At 31.5% G+C, this 21,728-nt stretch overlaps 1 protein-coding gene across 1 annotated transcript; it reads right to left on the bottom strand.

Moving 5' to 3' along the window:
• Positions 1-1,283: 1,283 nt before the first annotated feature.
• On the bottom strand, positions 1,284-16,124 carry LOC139528543 (endoplasmic reticulum chaperone BiP-like). The gene is made up of 6 exons (XM_071324572.1): positions 16,084-16,124; positions 9,130-9,242; positions 7,583-8,062; positions 5,500-5,887; positions 4,440-4,586; positions 1,284-2,425 (listed from the first exon to the last, which is right to left on the bottom strand). Exons 2-6 carry the CDS (start codon positions 9,240-9,242, stop codon positions 1,484-1,486), a joined length of 2,070 nt encoding a protein of 689 aa, XP_071180673.1. The 5' UTR covers positions 16,084-16,124; the 3' UTR covers positions 1,284-1,483.
• Between the last annotated feature and the right edge of the window lie 5,604 nt (positions 16,125-21,728).

Below are 21,728 nucleotides of genomic sequence, written 5' to 3'. Positions count from 1 at the left end.
TGCGTTTGGCACAAATACAAAATAACAAATTCCAGTATCTATGATGAGTTCATATACAGCTTTTTACTGCATATCAAATATGATATTGATATAAGTTTTAACAATTGAAAAGTTTGTTCTTCTTCAAAAATTATAAATTTGTACTTTTCAAAAACTGATAGAACGAATTAATTTAGATTTGAAATTCGTTTAAAAGGAATACTTCAAAATGTTGTTTCCTTATTATTAAACAATAGGAATGTAAAGTATAAACTGGAGCTAACATTTAATCAAACTTTATTTCATGTATGACACAACAATGAGGTAGTAGTATACTATTCAAACAACATTATATCATTTCAATAGTTAACGACACACAACTTAGTAACACACAATAAACCACACACATTAATAGTAGTTAATATCTATATATTTTGGATAAAAATCCTAATATCAAATGTGATATGATGAATACCCGCCAGAGACGTTTCGAATTAGATAGTTTAAAGTAAACATATACATATATTTTCATATTTTAAGCATGCATACTGTTTGCGCAGTAGCAGTTTGAAAATTATTAAAGCGTAATAAAACAATGGCAACAAATACTTTAGGTAAAAGATAAACGTAGACGATGTCATCCGTGTGGTCCAGTTATGTTTTTTCTTGCTCTCAACTGTTCTACATTTGGCTTACCAAATATTTGACCACGAGCATACTTGCTGGAGTCTTAGAGCTCATATTAGCTTTACACGTGTATCATTTGTTTGTTTACCTAATACATGTATATGTGTATATTTTATTAAGTCTATAGCTTTCATGCTTTAAATGATAAACAACAATCATAACATGATATCCGTAGCCCTAACACAAAATTAGAAAAAAATGATAATGAACAGCCTTTTAATGATGAAAAGACTAAAGTGAAAAACGCGTGTGAAATATCATGATTATTATTTAACCCTTAAATAAAAAGAACCCTGATTAAGAAATAATTCTTTCATGCCATACTATATGCTCATTTTAACATGGGAAGGCATTATATTTGTTAATATCTTAATACCGAGCGTTAGCGAGGTATTAAATGTTTACAAATATAATGCCTACCCATGTTAAAATGAGCATAGAGCATGGCATGATAGAATTATTTCGATTCTAATAGGAATATTTTGAACTTTTGTACTTCGAAACGGACCTATAGACAGTATAGTAGACGCTCGAAATGTCGCCATTTGATTTGATGAACAACACGTTATAGAAAAATCAACAGTTTATCAATAAAAAAAGAACAGAAACATTTAAACTTACTTTTAGAATGTTTTTATTTAATTTCCTAGCGAGCAACACCAACAAAAATGTCCATTTTGATCTCCGACATTGTTCAAAATTCATCTGACGTTGCAATTTCCATTGTGACGTCAATCACGTGCCGCCCATGTTGTATTCGAATTAGAACATGGCTTTGTACCCAAAACTAAAAAAGAACGTCATATTAGAATCTTCATTATGTCATCAAATGTGTTGTCAATTCATCAATTGTTTCTTTTACGAAGTCGTAAAAACGATTTTTCTGGTAAAGCAGATCTGCCCAAGTTGCATCTTGATTTTTTTCCAGCCAATCCATATTTATTTGTATAATATATCGCAAAGTGTAAACGTGTTTCTCAAGTTCTTCCCTTATATCTATATTTTCTAAATTGATGTTACTGCTTGGAGTAATGATTCTTGAAGCACTTATGTTTGTTATATTCTGTATACGTTTTTTCAAATCTAACAGTTGTTGTAGTATTTCTGTAGTAGCAGCTGAAAACGACATATCATCTGACCAATCTGTTTTCTCTTGAACAATATAATGGCATGTATAAATAACTCTTTCTAATTCGTCAATAATGTTTAATTTCTCATTGCGTTTCTTTTCGTTTTCTACATAGGGTCTAATTCTTTTTCTCATCTGTGATACTTCAGATGAAGATAACTTATTGAAACCATCCTTAAAAACAATACTTTGCGATAAATCTTGCATCGACCAACGTTGTTGTAGAATTAGGTCAACTGCTGTGACGGTAAGTGTACCATCAACATCAATTTCGAATGTCACTTCGATTTGAGGTCCTCCTTTAGGAAGAATTGGTATTTCGGACAATACAAACTTCCCCATGAACTCGTTGTCTTTAGTAAGTGAGTTTTCGCCTCTATATACTTTAATTTCTACATTTGGTTGGTTGTCTTTTGCAGTTGTGGCTATATGACTTTTACGGTATTGTATAGGTGTGTTACGCTTAATGATTGCAGCCATTTTCCCACCTGCAGCCTCGAAACCAAGCGTCATAGGATAGATATCATGCAACAAAATGTCATCAGTATCATTATCCCTTCTCAATATTCCGGCTTGGACTGCTGCCCCATATACTACTGCTTCATCAGGACTAATATCAGAACGAGGTGACTAAAAGACAAAATACCCCAGTGACTATTGTATTAAATTAATATGTTACTAGAACACACCCGCGAAATCGTGGGCATATACAGCTTGTGAACTGTTGTAGGATGATCTTTTGTAAAAGATATTACGTATGGAGAATTTCACAAAAGGTATCAAAAGCCCCATCCCTGAATTCCGATATTTGTTTCCTTTCTGTTAAATCCAATTATTTTCGTGTTTCTGGCCTCAGACCACAATTATTCTTTTCCTTTGCTACAATGCTTCTTTTGGTAAAAGTCAAATCAAATTAAAAACTTGCAGCATTTCAAACATGAAATAAATGTTACTGCTTATATATAGACCATTATTAGTCTAATAAAATATGCTTCTAGAACAACCCATCGGTGCTTTTTCTTTTGAGAGCTTTATTAACATGCCAATGGTAGGATATGAATCTTGTATAAATGACTAAGACCGACTAAGGCTTATTTGAGGGGTGGTCGGAGGGGTCCTGATCCCGAAATCCCGGGCTTAAAACAATGAAATCCCGAGATGCAGAATTGAAAGAAATTCATGTCCCGAAATCCCGAAATATATTCCTTGATCCCGTAAGGATCAATCCCCAAAACCCGAGCTTAAAAACACAAAATCCCGACGCCTCGAAAAAGGTCCTGTCCCCCTCTAATCTGTACCTTACTTTCATTTTTCCAAATCACTTTTTTCCCTCTCAACAATAAATTTGTATGCCCCTTTTATGGGTATTATGTTTCTGGTCTGTGCATCCGTTCGTTCGTTTGTTCGGTCGTCCATCCGTCCCTCTCTCCCGCTTCAGGTTGAAGTTTTTGGTCGAGGTCGACTTTCTATACTAACATAGAAAGTCCCTGAAATAATACAGAGAGTCTCTATATATTAAAGTATTACAATCGTAGTTTACATGTAGATAAACGCGAAAAATAATTGTCCTCTCTAAGGAGGTATAATAGTTGTGGTTCTTGCGATCTAAACACCATGATATAGAGAACGCTCTGAATGGCTCATATATTTTTCATTTTTGTTATCTATCATAAGATTGGTTGTACTTTTGTCACATGGGCTTATTTTAATATATATGCAACTGGTATGACCCCTTAAATAGTAAACATTTCAAAGAAAACAGTAGACAGAATACAGAGAGTCTCTATATATTAAAGTAATATAATCGTACTTTACATGTAGATTAACGCGAAAAATAATTGTCCTCTATAAGGAGGTATATTAGTTGTGGCTCTTGCGACCTAAACACCATGATATGGAGAACGCTCTAATTGGCTTATTTATTTTTCATTTTTGTAATCTATCATACGATTGGTTGTTTTGTGCATGTTTCAAACCGGAAGTCTTATCCATGACTAAAATTTAGTCTGAGGACGGAATCATATCCGAACTCCTTTTTTGTCGTTTTTCTCCCAAAATAACTCAATCTGAATAATCATAAGAATGGATGACAAATGCGACTATGCATGTAACCTATATGACACAGATGCATGATGATTGATTTATTGTGGAAGGAAGAGAAGCGACACACAAAATGAGGTCTTCTCGTTTAATAGTATAGATATCAAATACTTATTATGCAACTTCTCGAGATAAAATACAATATTCATGGGTTTTTTTGTCACTCAAATCATATCATGAGGTGAAAACAAATATCCAAATACCAACAAAGGCGTAACCCAAAGCCGATAAAAACGCAAGGGAACTCACGTCAATAGATATAAACAATTTCCCAATTATATATTTTATTTTTTCAAATTGGCTTAAGCGTTTTTGAGTTAATGTCCGGCATGTTGTCAATGACCGGATGGACGAACAGACGGACGTACCGATGGTCGGACAACGGTATACCATAGTACGACCATAGTACATATCGAAGTACAATGCAGATGCAACAGGAGATTTATTCGAACTACATTTTTTTTGTTACCACTTTGTTGCCTCAATTAAAACAAATGTTGAAAACTAAGGGCAAGTCAGATATACAAAAAATTTTATATCTTACTTTTCTAAAATATTGTGTCATTAAATCTTTTATGGTTCCCATTTTCGATGAACCTCCAACTAATAATATGTCAGTTATATCATGTGTGTCTGTTTTCGCATATATCATTGCTTTATTAACCAATGACATGATTGCCGAAAACAAATCCTGTAATATAAATAAAGAACTATTAATACAACATATACACAGTAAGACATTCAAGTAAATCTCTATAACAAAATTAATGAAAAGCTATTAAAAAAATGAAGACCGGAAAAACAAAAAGGGGTCACAAGTGTAGCATTAGCTGGCCGCGAAAACACCGCTATACATGAATGAAATACATTCCTAAACCTATTGCTATCAATTATTATTCGTCATTTCATTAGCTACATGTATTAGTTACTTGGTTGGTTATACCTTTAAAGACTGAAGACTATCAGTCCACGCGAAGAGGTGTCGACTCAGTGTTTATTATAACATTAACGATACCAATATAACTTCCCACGATCCGTATTGACTGCTGAACCCTATTTTTGACATTTTTACCTTTTATGTTCGTTTGTTTTGTTCACGTCGTTGTCCATATAATGAAATTTTATTCGACTGTCATACAAATGAGAATTCTAGCTAGCTATAAAACCAGGTTTAATACACCGTTTTCTATGTAAGAAAATGCCTGCATCAAGTCAGACATACGACAGTTTTTGTCCATTCTTTTGGTGTGATTTGGCTTTTTATTTTGCCCTTTTATTAGTGACTTTCCGTTTAGAATTTTTCCCAAAGTTCATTTTTTTTTTGTGATATGACTTTTTTCTATCAAAAATATAATATCTTTTCAGTGATGCTCGAAGCCAAGAAACAACGATTTAAAATGAGTTCGTACATTTGTTCCTTTGTCCTTCAAACTCACTTCTGTGTCTACAACTTATCTTGAACCAGTTAATAGAATTCTTTGAACTTGTTAAAGAGTCTTACTGAAATGATGCAATAGTATATAAGATCAATCTTTCACTCAACTCTCTTTGCATTTATAAATAGAGAATATTTTCATGCAGGGATAAATTCTAAGGCAACTTACTTTGCAAAGATGCTTAAAATGCTCTCTTGTCAACTTCCACGAAAAATCTTCACCTGGATAAATCGAATTGATTTCAATCATGGTTTCTTTTACTGAGGATAACGCTCTTTTGGCTCTTTCAATTTCTCGCCGTATTTTCATATCAGCTTTCTGGTAAGGAAATTTTTTCCCAGTTCGTCTTATATATTGATTAACCAATTGAGAATAAACTCTCTCATTAAAGTTCTCTCCTCCCAAACTGGTGTTTCCAACTGTTGCAATGGCTTTGTAAAATCCTTCATACTGTTGTATAATTGAGGCATCAACTGTTCCTCCACCAAGATCTAAAACGAAAATCACATTGTCTTCCTCTGTGCTGTGGATGCGGGCAGCCATCGCTGCTGCAGTTCTATAATACAGAATGTATGGTTATCTGTAGAAAAAAACACTTTTTTTTCTTTTACAAACGTATAGATATCAAAACATGAATCCATTGAAAATAAATGTGTTTCGAGAAGGTCGAGAAACAAAACCATCACGATCATGGTCAAGAGAGAAAAAAACGGAAACGGAGAAAAGTTGAGCAGCACTAAAAAAACACAAACAAAAAATCCAAATATTAGGAAACACGAACAAACAAACAAAAACTTGGTGCACTCAGGTACACTTGCAATATGATGTATATTAAACCACATCGATTTATATTTTATAATTCCTTAATATAGTGATGACAAATTTAAAACCTCTGTCCATTCCTATCGTGCAAAATCCTTAATTTGAGTATTTATTAACCGTAAAATTAGTTTTTTCCAAGTTATTGCAAATTGAATTGAACCAGATGTACGATCAGCTTGATAATGTCTCATATTTGACGCTCTTAGAGTTTAATATTCGTTTTCAGAATAAAAAATACACATGCAATTTGTCAATAATCCCCACCCCCGCCAAAGTACAGATAGATTGTGGATATATCAAGATTTGAAAGAAGAAAGGAACAGTTCAAATACACATTTTTTAAGAAATAATTAAGGAAACAGATTACAAAATCATATCATACAATATGAAATATGAGAGTTTTCGACAGTTTACGGTAATTTTATAATATGATATGAGCATATGATATGAGTATCGATGGGAAAAGATGTTTGGATCCGATGCAGTGGTATATATGTATCTAGATGTATAGAGATATCGATGTGTTGTTTGCTAAATATAACTGAACGAGAAAATCTTATGTTGAGTTATTCAATGATTGTTCCAGATTTGGTGATTTATCTTTATCAAGAATATCACAAACGTTATGTAAGATTTAAAATTCAAATCTTATAGGCATAAAAGGTTAAATAGAATAAAATTGAGAAAGGAAATAGAATTTGAATAGAAGAATTAATATCGTCTTTTATACTATTCCGTAGGGTTAATTATCCTTAAGGATGTTTTCTTGTCATGTTTTGGAATTTTTGTCAGATTTTCGAAATCCTCTGGTTTTATCCATTTGAATGCCTTAAAAAAATTTCCCATGAACCCTCTCTTTTCTTTCTATAAATATTTTACATGTATAATGATAAGCCGTCTGTGAAAATATTATAAAAATTTTTTTATTTATTTTTTAATATTTTTTTTTTAGATCTTTAACTGGTCAATGATAAAGTTATGCAAAATCAAGAGAGAACATTTCCCCGCCAAAATTCCAATGGCTAATATCTCGAAAACAAGCACATGACAAGAAAACATCCTGAAGGATAATTAAGCCTACGGAATAGTATAAAAGACGATATTAATTCTTCTGTTCAAATATTTTTTTTTTTTTGCTTTTTTATTCCTCAATTAATCCCCTATCAATATATACTAGTGTTGTGGAAAGTTATTTATTTCGAAACTGAGCAGCGAACTTCCTTAAAACAATCTTGGTGAAAGAAACGAAAACGAAATATGCTAATTCTAAATTCCGGAAAAATACGAGAGGTTTTATGATCGAAATAGATTCAGAGGGTCTTAGAATATGCATGTAACATACTGTTTAAACAAAGTTTATAATTCAACATGTTTAAAACTAGAAATTTATAGCTAACCTTAATAAAAAAAAAAACAGCATAAAACTTACGGTTCACTGATGAGTCTTAGAACATTCAATTCAGCAATAGCACTAGCATCCTTAACTGCTTGTCTTTGTTGATCATTGAAATATGCTGGTACAGTTATTACAGCGTCTTTGATGGTACCATGTAAGTATTTTTCTGCTAATTGCTTCATTTGAACAAGAAACATCGCACTTATTTCCTCCGGAGAAAATTGTATTGTTTTGTTACGCAGATTTACTTGAACATATGGTTTGTTATTTACATTAACAAGATCATATGGAACTGATGCCAATAGGTTTTGAACAAAATTGTTATTCCAAGTTCTACCTAATAATCTTTTTATATTATAAATTTTGTTTTTAGGATTATGGCCAGTTTTCAGGTATGCAAGTTCTCCTATTATACAGTCACCTGTTTCAGTGAATAGTACATATGTTGGAGTCATTCTATTTCCATACTCATTTGGTATTATTTCAACTGTGCCATAGCGAAAAATTCCGACGCTGAAATTAAAAACACATTTCTTTCTTCGTGATTAAACTAAACTTTTAGATGATTATCAACCCCAATTATGTTCAAATACTATTGATGAAAATCACCAATGCATCTTTATCACTTAGATTAAATATCATTTTGCTGAAACAGCAATAATACATCATAGGACAATTCTTTGTATTGGCGAATTGAGTTTTGCTTTTATATTAAAACCACATTGTCGCTAGCAGAGATGAAACTGCCACTGTTCGGGACAGTAACATTTACCTCTAGCTTTGATAGTGTTCGTATGGGATATTGTTATCAATGTAGTGTTGTGGACTATTTATTGTTATTTCGTCGACTCTTTTTGTGGCTATGTTTCTGTCTATTTTTCTTTAACTTATGGTTAATGATTACTAGATCCTCAATGTTCTTCAACTTCGTACACTATTAAACACTTTTAAAGTTTTAAATTTTACTGGTAATACATATGTTTACTGCACGCGCATCTGACAAGTTTGGTATGTATGCTAATTTTTCTTCTTTCTTTGCCAATAATTTGTAAGATCTTAATAAGGAAGTACACAAAACGTGAGCTCTAAAGTATTTAGTGTGAAAAATCTATAATTATAACTAGAAAAAGGAATGTGATTACGTGGCGTGGAATAAGTAAACCACTAAAATTGATTTTATTAAATATGGAATTTTTATCATGTCGAGTTTTCAATTGTCAACACGACATAATTTTGTACTTAAGGAATGCCTGTAATATTTTTTCTGTCTATTCAAAATAACATAAAAAATGTGGTGCACACTGAATAACGCCCGTTGATGACGTCACAGTCAAATGACTAAAGTATGTCTATGAGCTGATAGACAAAACACTGTCAGCCAATCAGAAAACGCGTTACATCCAAAATTAATTATTTATACATAATATTATCAACATGCACTATTATATTTCTTCGCAAACTTTGAATAAAATATCATAAATCTTAAACATTGTTAAATGAGCATGTCTTAACAGGAAAACACTAACCTCGAAAAAAGGACAGTCCACTGAAATTGAATATCTAAAGTATATGATATTTACCTTACAAAAGAAGTTCCAAAGTCAATTCCAAGCACCTCATTTGACTCCACATAACTAGTTTTCGAAGTAGCTAAACCTATTATGCTCAATGAAATAATCAATTCAATTTTCATCTGTAAAGATAAAAAGTGGGGTTTCCAATTTATAAATGGCACAATAAAACATGCGTGTTATCATGGTTAAAGTGAATTGATATATTTTTTTTTATTTAAAGAATGACTGTAAAATTTTTCCTGTCTATGAAGAAATAACATAAAAAATTTGGTGCACACTGAATGACGCGTGTAGCGGGTTATTTAACATTGTACACCACATTTTTTATGTCATTTTGTTTCACTCCGTAACATAGTTTCTCTTTTAGATTCATTTAGTCAGATACATTTTGTCAACAGTAGAACATCATTGAGGTGCCCATTGTAGAAAAAGTACGACGCATCAAACACTAAATACAATAGATCGAACTATGAAAAAAAGTTAAACACAAAAATACGGAGCTCCTTGGAAAATTAAAACGGAAAGTCCCTCATCAAATGACAAAATCAAATTCTCAAACATATCAATCGAGTCGATAAATAAAGGCAACAGTAGTATACCGCTGTTCGAAATTCATTAATCCATTGACAAAAAACAAATCCGGGTTAGAAACTAAAACCAAGGGAAACACATCAAATATAAAAGGAGAACTACGACACAACAGAAACACAACATTTAAATATAATACACACAGAAACGAACAATAAATATAACAATGGCCATTTTCCTGACTTGGTACAGGATATTTGAAATAAACAATGGTGAGTTAAATCTGGTTTTGTGGCATGCAAAATCTCCCGCTTTTATGGCAATATTAGATATAACATTAAAATGACAACATTACATGACTGGACTACAATACAAATAACTGGGAGACCATATAAAGCAAAGAAACACGCAAGTAATAGCTTACAAAAGGTACCAGGTCTAAAATTTAATACATAAAGGCAACAGTAGTATACCGCTGTTCAAAGCTCGTAAATCGATGGACAAAAAACAAAATCGGGGTAACAAACTAAAACTGAGGAAAACACATTAAATATAAGAGGAGAACAACGACACAACATATAGAAACGGACTAAGCATTAGACAACATCCGACGAGAATAACAAATATAACATCAAAACCAAATACAGGAATTAGGGAAAGAACAGTACCATGACAGTCTTATAGTAATGTGAATTCACACTCAAATATAAGAGAAAACAAACGACACAACGGAAACACAGCGTTAAAATGTAACACACATAGAAACGAACTATAATATAACAATTGCCATTTTCCTGACTTGGAACATGACATTTTTAAAGATAAAAATGGTGGGTTGAACCTGGTTTTGTGTCATGCCAAACCTCGCTCTTTAATGGCACTGTTAAATATAACATTAAAATAACAACATAATATTACAGGACTACAAAACAAATAAATAGGAGAACATGTTAATACGCCAGACGCGGGTTTCGTCCACACAAGACTAACCAGTGACGCTCAGATGAAAAAAGTTCGACAGCCAAAACAAGTACAAAGTTGAAGTGCATTGAGGACCAAAGGTATATAAAAGTTGCGCTTAATACGGCTAGGGTTTTTTGCCTGGAATAAGAACATCCTTACGTTATTATTTAGAATAGTAAATACTTTTGCAAACAATATTTTTTTATAAAACGGTTATATAATAGAAATACAAAACCGAAATGGTAACTTACTACTGAATAAAAACGGATACATAAAACAACCCAAACCAGCACATATAAAATTCACATTTGAATTCCAAAAATATTCCCAAAAATATGATAGAATACTCCTTATTTGGTAAAGACATTTTCTTAAGTAGAAAATGATGGATTAAACCTAGTTTTATAGCTATCTTAATATTTCACTTTTATAACAGTAGCATCAAATTCCATTATATTGACAACGATGTGTAAATAAAACAAACATACATAATCTATAAAAGTATCTTTCCGTTTTCATTTTTCTCGGAGTTCTGTGATTTTTTTTAAAGGATACACAAACCGTCATCAGTAAGTCTTGAAGGCTTTTGGCCCTTAAATCCCAATAAAAGTGGATACAAAAAGACAAAATCTTTTGTCATTTGAAAATGTAAATTATATAAGATGTTAGTTTCTATCTGCAATGTGCCAAACGAGATTGAAAATCAGTTTAAAAAATGGATAGCCATTACTGTTTTATAGTGTAAATATTTAATGTGTTTTGTTGCTTTGTCCTTAAGTCTGTCGAGTCTTCCTTTATGTGGTGTGTAAGTGATTTTATTTCGTGACACTGCATCTCTGTGCTATGTCAAATTAGTTATTTGTTTTGTCAAACAATTCAATAATATGATATTGATAGTCTTTCGTATGTGCAATCACTAAAAATGTCCAAAGTCTGAAAAGACCATTTTTTGTTTCAATTTGTATCAACAAATACTCGAAAATCTCCAAAAGTATGACTTGTGTCTTAATATTTCTACAATTTCTTATTTACATTAAATTTGTATGAAATTTACTGACAAAATTTCGATATATTGAATATTATCTTAAAATTTCGTGACAATTCCGGACATTTGAATGCTGTATTAAAATATCTCCACATGTTCCCGACATCTTTTTTTCTCAGTATGGCTTGACATGTTCTGAAAATTTGAATTGTGTCTTTAATTTACTTGACAATTCTGAGTTTTTCATATTATGACCAATACACATGACATACTTATCTTTATTTCTCTTTAATGAATAAACCGTTATTTCAAGTTACACTTTTTCAACAAAAACAAACGTTAGGCATGTAAATATTCTTATAATTAAAAATGTAGATACTTAAAGATATTTTCATAAATACGACTATGGGTATGAAATTTAAAATATTTTAATCAAATACAAATGTGAATTAGTTGATATAAACCAATCTAAATGTGGGTTTGTAAATAATTAGAAATATTGATTTATAAATTTTATAAATAATTGCTAAATGATTGCCATAAAAATCGATCATAGTGTAGACATAGGGGAAAGGTTGAGATCTAAAATCACAAGTTTAACCCCACCGAATTATTGAGGCTGTCCCGAGCCTTGGGCCTTTGTTAGTCTTGTGTAAGTTTCAATCTTAGTTTATTGTAAATATTTCGGGGTTAAGTATGAGTTCCATTATCACTGAACTAGTATACATTTTTGTTTAGGGGCAGCTGACACACGCCTCTGGGCCTTAAGTAGCTTTCGACTGTTGTCTGCTCTTTTGTCGGGTTTTTGTCTCTTTGACACATTCCCCAATTCCATTCTCAATTGTATAATTCATTTTTCATGTATAATAGTCAATATTAATGTTGTTATGTGTCAAGACATATTCAGACATCATTAAGAATGTCAAAAATATGTTGAGACTGATCGAGACAACTTTAAGACAGTCAAGAATTGGTGAAAACTAATCAAGACACTTATTTGATGATAATGAAAGTGCTAAGCACTGTTTAGACAATGTAAGTACTGTCAAGACATATGTTAAGAAAAATCAAGATCTTTATAAGACAAATTCAGACATTGTCAAGATTTTTTTCTTAAATATTTTAGACAAAGAAAGAAAGTCGAGTAACAATTCATGCATATTCAGACAACAATTGGTCTGTTCAGACTTTTGTAGTGAATATGCCTAACATTTGTTGTAAGTTCTATATATTCTGTGAATACCTCTAAACTTTATGAACAACCACGTGAACGTTCTTTCACATTGCCTCTATGGTGTGTCTATTTTTTTTTAAAGTCAGTCAGTAAATAATTACGTTCTGTCTCAAATTGAACTGTTGGGTTCAGTTTCTAAACAATTTGTATTTAGACATCTTAGCTCCATGCAAACCTGTATTTTAATTATTTTATCATGTTTATGTTGTGTTTCTACATGTGTATTTTCTGTGAAAAATATATATACTGGGATAGCTTATATACGTTTTGCCAAACAGTTGATACTATCTGTTTACATTCAAGATTATAAAATGCATATTCAATCACAAAAAAATCTTTGATGAAGTGAAAATTATTACCTTTTAACATATATACACCACAATGAGGAGGATTGCGTTTATTCTATCTATACATGCGAATCCAAATCATATTGCAAATACATATTATTAAATTAAACATATCAGGGGAAATTTCCTTTCGTAATGATTATTTATAAATATTTGTTGATCATCAATAAATATTTATCAATTCATGATTCAATCTCATGTTTAATAATTTTGATAAACTAAACGATGAATAATATCATCTCGTGTTACATCACGCCTGAAATTAACAATTATAACACAGTTTTATATTATAAAATATAAGTTGTGAAAGAGAGGACCGAAAGATACAAGAGGGGCAGTCAAACTCACAGATCGAAAATGGACTGAAAACGCCATGGCTAACAAAGAAAAAACAAACAGACAAATAATAGTACACAAGACACAACATAGAAAACTAAAAACTAAGCAACACAGACCCCACCAAAAAATGATCTCAGGTGCTCCAGAAGGGTAAGTATATGCTCCATATGTGGCACCCGTCGTGTTGTTCGTGCGAATTGCGAATATTGTAGCCAGCATTTTTATTAAATCGTTGATACATATATTTATTCATTATTAATATAGTGCTCTGAAAGAATAGTAAAACGGTGATTATTTTAATAAGATACGGCAAAAAATACTCCAATGGAAAATAAATAAATTTAATTTTAGGCTAGTTGTCAAAGAGAAGCATTGTGCACTTTTTAAAATTGGAGTTTTTGTTATTTAAAATTGGGAAACCACGAGGCAAAAAAAGTTTACCTGTTTTTCACAAGCAATCAGGGGTGGTGTTCTCGAAGCTATCTTAGGATTAGGACGTGTCCTAAGACCATCTTACGACAAGTCTTTGTCCTAAGTCGTGTTCTCGAAGCTCTCTTAACTAAGAATATATCACATTTTTCGTCCCAACTTTAGGACACCTAATTAGGTGTTTTAAGATCATTATATCTTCATCCTAACTTTTTGCATGCTTTTTTCTCAATTTTTTACGTGAAGATGAACATGAAATGAAACGCACCATCAGTTATTAACTCGTATACAGAAATTGTGCATGATTTTAAACTTTGAACTTCGTGTTTTACGATACGATGACACTACGAATTCAATATTCTCATTTCAAAACAAATTGTTTTCCAGTTTAAATCACGATCCTTTTTGATATTATTTTATAATTACATTTGAAATCATGCATTTAATTAAATACATGTTATTACAAAATTGCGTAAACAATTTTATCATATGGTTTCGTCTTTAATAAATGTTTTATCAAACAATTACTTTAACTATTTAGAATTTCGCAAATAGGATATGTTTAGGACGTCTTAACATAAGATGTGTCTGAGATAGCTTCGAGACACAACTTAATAGTGTCCTAAGTCGATCCTAAGTCCATCCTAAAATTGGTCTTATCTATGACTTAGGTCGAATCTTAGGATACTTTCGAGAACACCACCCCAGATGTTTAATGTGTAACACCAGACGCAAGTTTCTTCTATAGAAGACGCGTCATTGTCGTTCAAATCAAAACTTGTAAAAACAAAACAAAAGCGCAGAGTAAATGATTGAATATATAAGTGAAACGTAATATAAAATATAACCAAACGATCAGGACAATTCCAATACAAAAGTCCATAAAAGCTGACAAAACCAAACGCTCTAATTTATTTTAAACACGAGGACTTAAAACAAAAATCATACTCCTGACTGACGGTGATTTTCCGACATAAATGATGTGATAGTTTGATACAACTACCTCTTTTATGACAGTTGTATTTGGCAACACGTTTCAAAATTTTTTGTCCTCAATGCTCTTCAACTTTATACTTTATTTGTCCTCTTTTAACCCTTTTTGATTCGAGCGTCACCGATGCGTCTTTTGTAGACGAAATATGCGCCTGGCATCATCCTGGGGGGTGTTCTCGAAGCTATCTTAGGATTAGGAAATATCACATATTTCGTCCTAACTTTAGGTCAACTAATTAGGTGTCTTAAGATTATCATATCTTTATCCTAACTTAGTGCATTTTTTTCCTAATTTTTTTATGTGAAGATGAACATGAAATGAAACACACCATCGGTTATTAACTCGTATATAAATTGTGCATGATTTTAAACTTTAAACATCGTATTTTACGATACGATGACACTACGAATTCAATATTCTCATTTAAAAAAAAATAGTTTTCCAGTTTAAATCACATTCCTTTTTATTAACATTTCATATTTACCATTGTAAGTCATGCATTTGATTAAATACAAGTATTTATAAAATTTCGTAAACAATTTTATTAATCGAGTATTTAAAATTTCGCACATAGGATATGTTTAGGACGTCCTAACATAAGTTGCGTCTGAGATAGCTTCGAGACACAACTTAAATGTGTCCTTAGACTCTTAAGTCTATCCTAAATTTGGTCTTATCTATGACTTAGGACGAATCTTATGATACTTTCGAGAACACCACCCCAGGTATGGATGTTGACTTTATTGTGTGTTATTCCCTAATATTGACAATATACTATAAAAACCCATGTAAAAAAACATCAAATAAACGACAATAAAGTGTTCAAGCAGCCAAAATGGTGTTAAATAAATATTCAAATTTGAAATCCAAATTACCATAACATTATATTAAACAAACACGCCAACAAAAACATTTTTGCCGATATACTTAATACCCTAGTACACTTTTAGTAAAACACGAAGACAAATACACTCTCCCAATTAGGTACAAATGAATAACCTTGTTTAATAAAACGATATAGATATATATTTTGTTCCAACCAACGTTATGACTATCATTTGACCTTTACAAATCAAATAAAAAAAATGTTAAGACAAAAAATATTTAAATTATTAAAAAACAATATCAAACAACAACTTACATTAAAAGTGAAAGTGTTACTTTTCAATATATGTACACCCGAATAAGTACTTCTGTATTGCGTTTATTCTATTTATAAATTTAGATCAAAAACATATTGCAAATATAAATTAAATTGGCCACGAAGGAATTTCCATTCATACTGTACCATATATATATATTTATATATTTAGTTTCCTAATTATTCATGATTATCAAAAGTATTTAAATCTTTTGGAGAAAAACGTACTGAATTAAAAGAATTTAAAAGCATTTTGTACTTTAAGTTTTTGTTATATATAATTATTTATAGATACTCAATTAATATTTTTAATTCATGATTTCCCTTCATGAGTTATCAATCATGATAAAAAAAAACGTTTATTAAAGTCGTGTCTTGTGAAATCACGCCTTATATATTATAAGTTGTGAATATTGCATCCAGCATTTGTTTTTAAATCAATATAGAGAAATGAGACATACAAATATCTACTCAGATCTACACTCCTGATATAGTGCAGTGAAGGAACATTAAAACGGCAAATATCAAATATAAAAATACTCTAATAGAAATTAGATTACTTTAATTTCTAACTTTTTATCAAAAATTGTATTCATGGTGCATGTTTTATAAATTAAATGTTTTGTTAGCAAAACTTATTTAAAATGTGGAATCCATGAGGCATGTAATTCTGACCAATTATTCACATATCGTTGGCAAATATTTTGCTTTTGTATTGGATTCAAATATCAAATAAAAAAAAAATATTCACAAAGCGCTGAATCTAAAAATATAATTTTTTTGTTAAATACATAATATGTAGATGAAAGCAATGAACCTTGTGACATTTTGTCTATTCAGTGGATTTCAATACTATATAGAATATAACACTGATTGATTAATTGTGAAGTTAGTTATACAATATGATTATTCATTAAATAGTCTTTTCAGTGACACAGTATTTATTTATAAATGGTACCATAAAAGTACTTTTCTCTCAAAATATGCACTTTTCAATCACCGTCTTATTTATTTCATAAAACTTCATTGGTTTTGAACTTAGGGGTGAACCATATGTTCTACACATATTAAAAGCTATTATCGATTGATTTCGCTTGTATTGGTTCAATGTTCGAGGTTCTTTGTATAATATATTTTTTTTGGTATTTTGAGGCTGTTATGAAAGCAGTATTTTGTTGTAAGCTATTTTAAGAAACTGAGATCTTACAAAATTCACAACAAATGACGGCACTTGTAAATCTTTTGACACTTAGCCGTATTTCTGCAAAGCAGCTGCAACCATGTTTAACCCTAGAAAAATATCTTCAATAAACATGATAAATATAATAAAGTGCCGTAGCATCATAAGCCTCAGAACGATTGGATTGTTTTGATTCTAGGCCAAGATAGTTATAATCTTTTATATTTGATTTATTTAAATTAAGATCCTTACAAAAAGCCACATCAATTATTTGTTTGAGTACAGACTGTAACTTCACATGTTATTGATGTTTTTTTTTTAATTATCTGGCCGAGCTTCCGTTTTAATATGCTTAAAGAAAGTCCATTTGAAGATGTGTGTGATAATGTAGATTGCCGTTACATTTATGAACATTCATTTCTAATTACTAGTACTCATAAGTAGATATGAGTAAAATGAATAAAAAATGAAATGAGTCTACGGTTAAAGACATATAAAACAGTTTCTCTAATTCTTACACGATTTATCCTTTTCCCGACATGTTGATTTTTTTTTTATTTAATCAACGTGTCGTTCGTTTGATCCCAGTTCTTCAGTGGTGAAAAATTGATTATGACGTTGAGTTTTCTGACTTTGCTCTGAATTTCCTATTGTGAGAGCATGTAAAAAGGCGACTTGACGTCACAAATATAGAACACATCTTTTCGCAGATCATTTGAAATAAACGAAAAAATTGCCTACATAGTGTTTAAAAATCATTTGAAAAACGGATTCCACCAACATATCTCGTGTAATACGATATTTATCCACTTTTGAGACTCGCGTTTTAAATTAAAAAAAAATAACTGTTTCGAGTGGATACATATCCTATGCAGTGGTACAATATATATCTAAACGGATAACACAGTATTTTAACATATTGGCTATTGTATTATTCTGTTTTAAACATTTCTATTTGTGATGTTGATATCATGAATATCAAACGTGATATAAAACTAGAGGCTCTAAAGAGCCTGTGTTGCTCACCTTGGTATATGTGAATATTAAACAAAGGAAGCAGATGGATTCATGACAAAATTGTGTTTTGGTGATGGTGATGTATTTGTTATCTTACTTTACTGAACATTCTTGCTGCTTACAGTTATCTCTATCTATAATGAACTTGGCCCAGTAGTTTTAGTGGAAAATGTTAGTAAAAATTTACAAATTTTATAAAAATTGTTAAAAATTGACTATAAAGGACAATAACTCCTTAGGGGGTCAATTGACCATTTCAGGCATGTTGACTTATTTGTAAATCTTACTTTGCTGTACATTATTGCTGTTTAAAGTTTATCTCTATCTATAATAATATTCAAGATAATAAACCCAAAACAGTAAAATTTCCTTACAATTACCAATTTAGGGGCAGCAACCCAACAACGGATTGTCCGATTCATCTGAAAATTTGAGGGCAGATAAATTTTGACCTGATTAACAATTTAAGCATGTCAGATTTGCTCTAAATGCTTAGGTTTTTTGAGTTATAAGCCAAAAACTGCATTTTACCCCTATATTCTATTTTTAGCCATGGCGGCCATCTTTGTTGGATGTCCGGGTCACAGGACACATTTTTTAAACTAGATACCCCAAAGGTGATTGTGGCCAAGATTGGATTAATTTGGCCCAGTAGTTTCAGAGGAGAAGATTTTTGTAAAAGATTACAAAGATTTACGAAAAATGGTTAAAAATTTACTATAAAGGGCAATAACTCCTAAAGGGATCAACTGACCATGTCGGTCATGTTGACTTATTTGTAAATCCTACTTTGCTGAACATTATTGCTGTTTACAGTTTATCTCTATCTATAATAATATTCAAGATAATAACCAAAAACAGTAAAATTTCCTTAAAATTACCAATTTAGGGGTAGATAGAAATTGACCTGATAAACAATTTTACCCTATGTCAAATTTGCTCTAAATGCTTTGGTTTTTGAGTTATAAGCTAAAAACTGCATTTTACCCCTATGTTCTATTTTTAACCATGGCGGCCATCTTAGTTGGTTGGCCGGGTGACCGGACACATTTTGAAACTAGATACCCCAATGATGATTTTGGCTAAGTTTGGTTTAATTTGGCCCAGTAGTTTCAGAGAAGATTTTTGTAAAAGTTAACGACGACGGACGACGACGACGGACGACGACGGACGACAGACGCCGGACGCAAAGTGATGGGAAAAGCTAACTTGGCCTTATGGGCCAGGTGAGCTAAAAAATATACATGAAAATAACAAACATTCACACCTTATTTTCCTTTCTTAAATGTGATAATATACAACTTGAAAATGCCATTCTAGATTTTTGCGTGTATGTTTTATCGCTTTTTACTAATAAACGCTAGTTCATATGAACCATCCTGTATTACGAATAAGGGCAACGCGTAAGAAAATACTTTCCTCTCAGTCAAACAAATATTTTGTCTCTTATAAACGTGTCAAAGTTTTTCGAATCAGATTCAGCGAACGTCGGCTACTCCGGAGAAATTTATTTATATAGAGGACTGCAGAAATTACCCTGTGTAGCGAGGCTTCTATACGGATAATTAAAAGAGAGAAAAATAGAAAATGAACACTTTTTTAACCAGAAAGGCAGAAACTAAGAGGTCCATATCAACCTATTGCTGATTTAAATAAAAGGCTATAAGACATAATTGCATGAATTTAATACGGTTGTCCTCAAATATTAACCATTGACAGACTTGATGAGTACATAAAATGTGACCTTAATTTTCCCTTGATGCAAAAAATGTCTTCTAAAAATTGTGAAAGAACTTGGTTTCAAGTGAAAGCGTTCGCAAACAAATAGAAACAAACAAAGATAAATGTTCTTCCATTTATTTGTATTGTAAACCTGTCATGTAATGTTGTCATTTTAGTGTATGATTTAACATTGCCATAAAAGCGGGAGGTTCGACTAGACACAAAACCAGGTTCAACCCACCATTTTCTTTTGTTTCGTTGTTTTCCTCATAAATTTGATGAGTTTCCATCAGTTTAAGTTTGTAACCCGAATTTGTTTTCTCAATCGATTCATGACTATCGAACAGTGGTATACTACGGTTGCCATCATTTCATTGAGACACATGCAATCGTTGAAAATGGAAAGTCAATTTACACCGAATTAAAGATTACTGAGAGATGAGTCTACTTGGTGTACATAGACAAAACATGGATCGACACAGCATATACTGCAAATAAATAATGGCAACGTCTTAGCAATCATCCTCGGGAGCTGAATATTCTCATTTTTTCCAATAGTTATCAAAAGTACCAGGATTATAATCTAATACGCCAGACGTGCGTTTCGTCTACTTTAGACTCATCAGTGACGCTCAGATCAAAATAGTTGTAAAGCCAAACAAGTACACAGTTGAAGAGCATTAAGGACCAAAGTGCTACTTATATGCAAGATTACATTGTGTACTGTTGGCAACATAGGGAGATAAAGTTTGATTATTTTAAATGTGGTAAACAGGAAGTAATTCAAGAGCAACATACATAATATGAGAGTTTTCAAATGAAAATTGTATCATGCCAATCCGTGTAGTTTGAAAAATGTTTAACATTGTATACCAAGACATCAGACATGCAGTCATACAGTTTAAAAATGAGCTTTGCAGTCCACACCTTAAGCTTCTGGCTTAAGTAGAAGTATATCATAGACAATATCGCCAGAGAGATAGTATATGCCAGTTTATTCTTTAGTTTTCTATGTTGTGTCATGTGTACTATTGTTTGTCTGTTTGTCTTTTTCATTTTTAGCCATGGCGTTGTCAGTTTATTTTCGATTTATGAGTTTGACTGTCCCTTTGGTACATTGTATCTTTCGTCCCTCTTTTACGTCTAACACTATATCACTCGGACTTAAACCCGATAGACCTCAGGTAGAATTAATAAAGCAAAGTGTCGAAATGTACGTACCCACAGAATAGAAGACATTTTGAAACTTGCACCTAAGGCAGGAGCAGAAATAAATAACTGTTTCTGGGAGAAAACTAGTAGTCATGTTGCATTCATTGTAGAATACAGACAAGGATACATTGTAACACGTGTATAGCTTTTTTTAATCACTGATCTGATATACATCAGTGGCAGTGACAGTGATGACAATGTAAAACGTACTTTCATGTTTACGGGGCTCGCGGGTCTAAATCAATTTTTTTTATTTAATATAGGATTTTTCCATATTTTTCTATAAATGAACTTTATCTTATACTTAATAGAAAAATGAAATAAAAAAAATGGGGTCACCGTTCATTTACGCTCACAATCTGCCTCCGAAAGAAGCACACATTTTTGTTAATGTCCTTTTTTCTGTGGAACTAATAGGAGAAATAGCGGTTATATCGAAATAAAAAAAGAATTAAATTACAGAAATCGCTTAAATTTTACAATTATTTAGTTTATGTACAGCTTACTCGAAAAC

The sequence above is a fragment of the Mytilus edulis genome, chromosome 6, assembly GCF_963676685.1.
Source record: "Mytilus edulis chromosome 6, xbMytEdul2.2, whole genome shotgun sequence".
Classification (NCBI taxonomy): Eukaryota; Metazoa; Mollusca; class Bivalvia; order Mytilida; family Mytilidae; genus Mytilus; species Mytilus edulis.
Note: the sequence above shows the minus strand (reverse complement) of the source record. Positions and strands in the feature narration are given on the sequence as shown.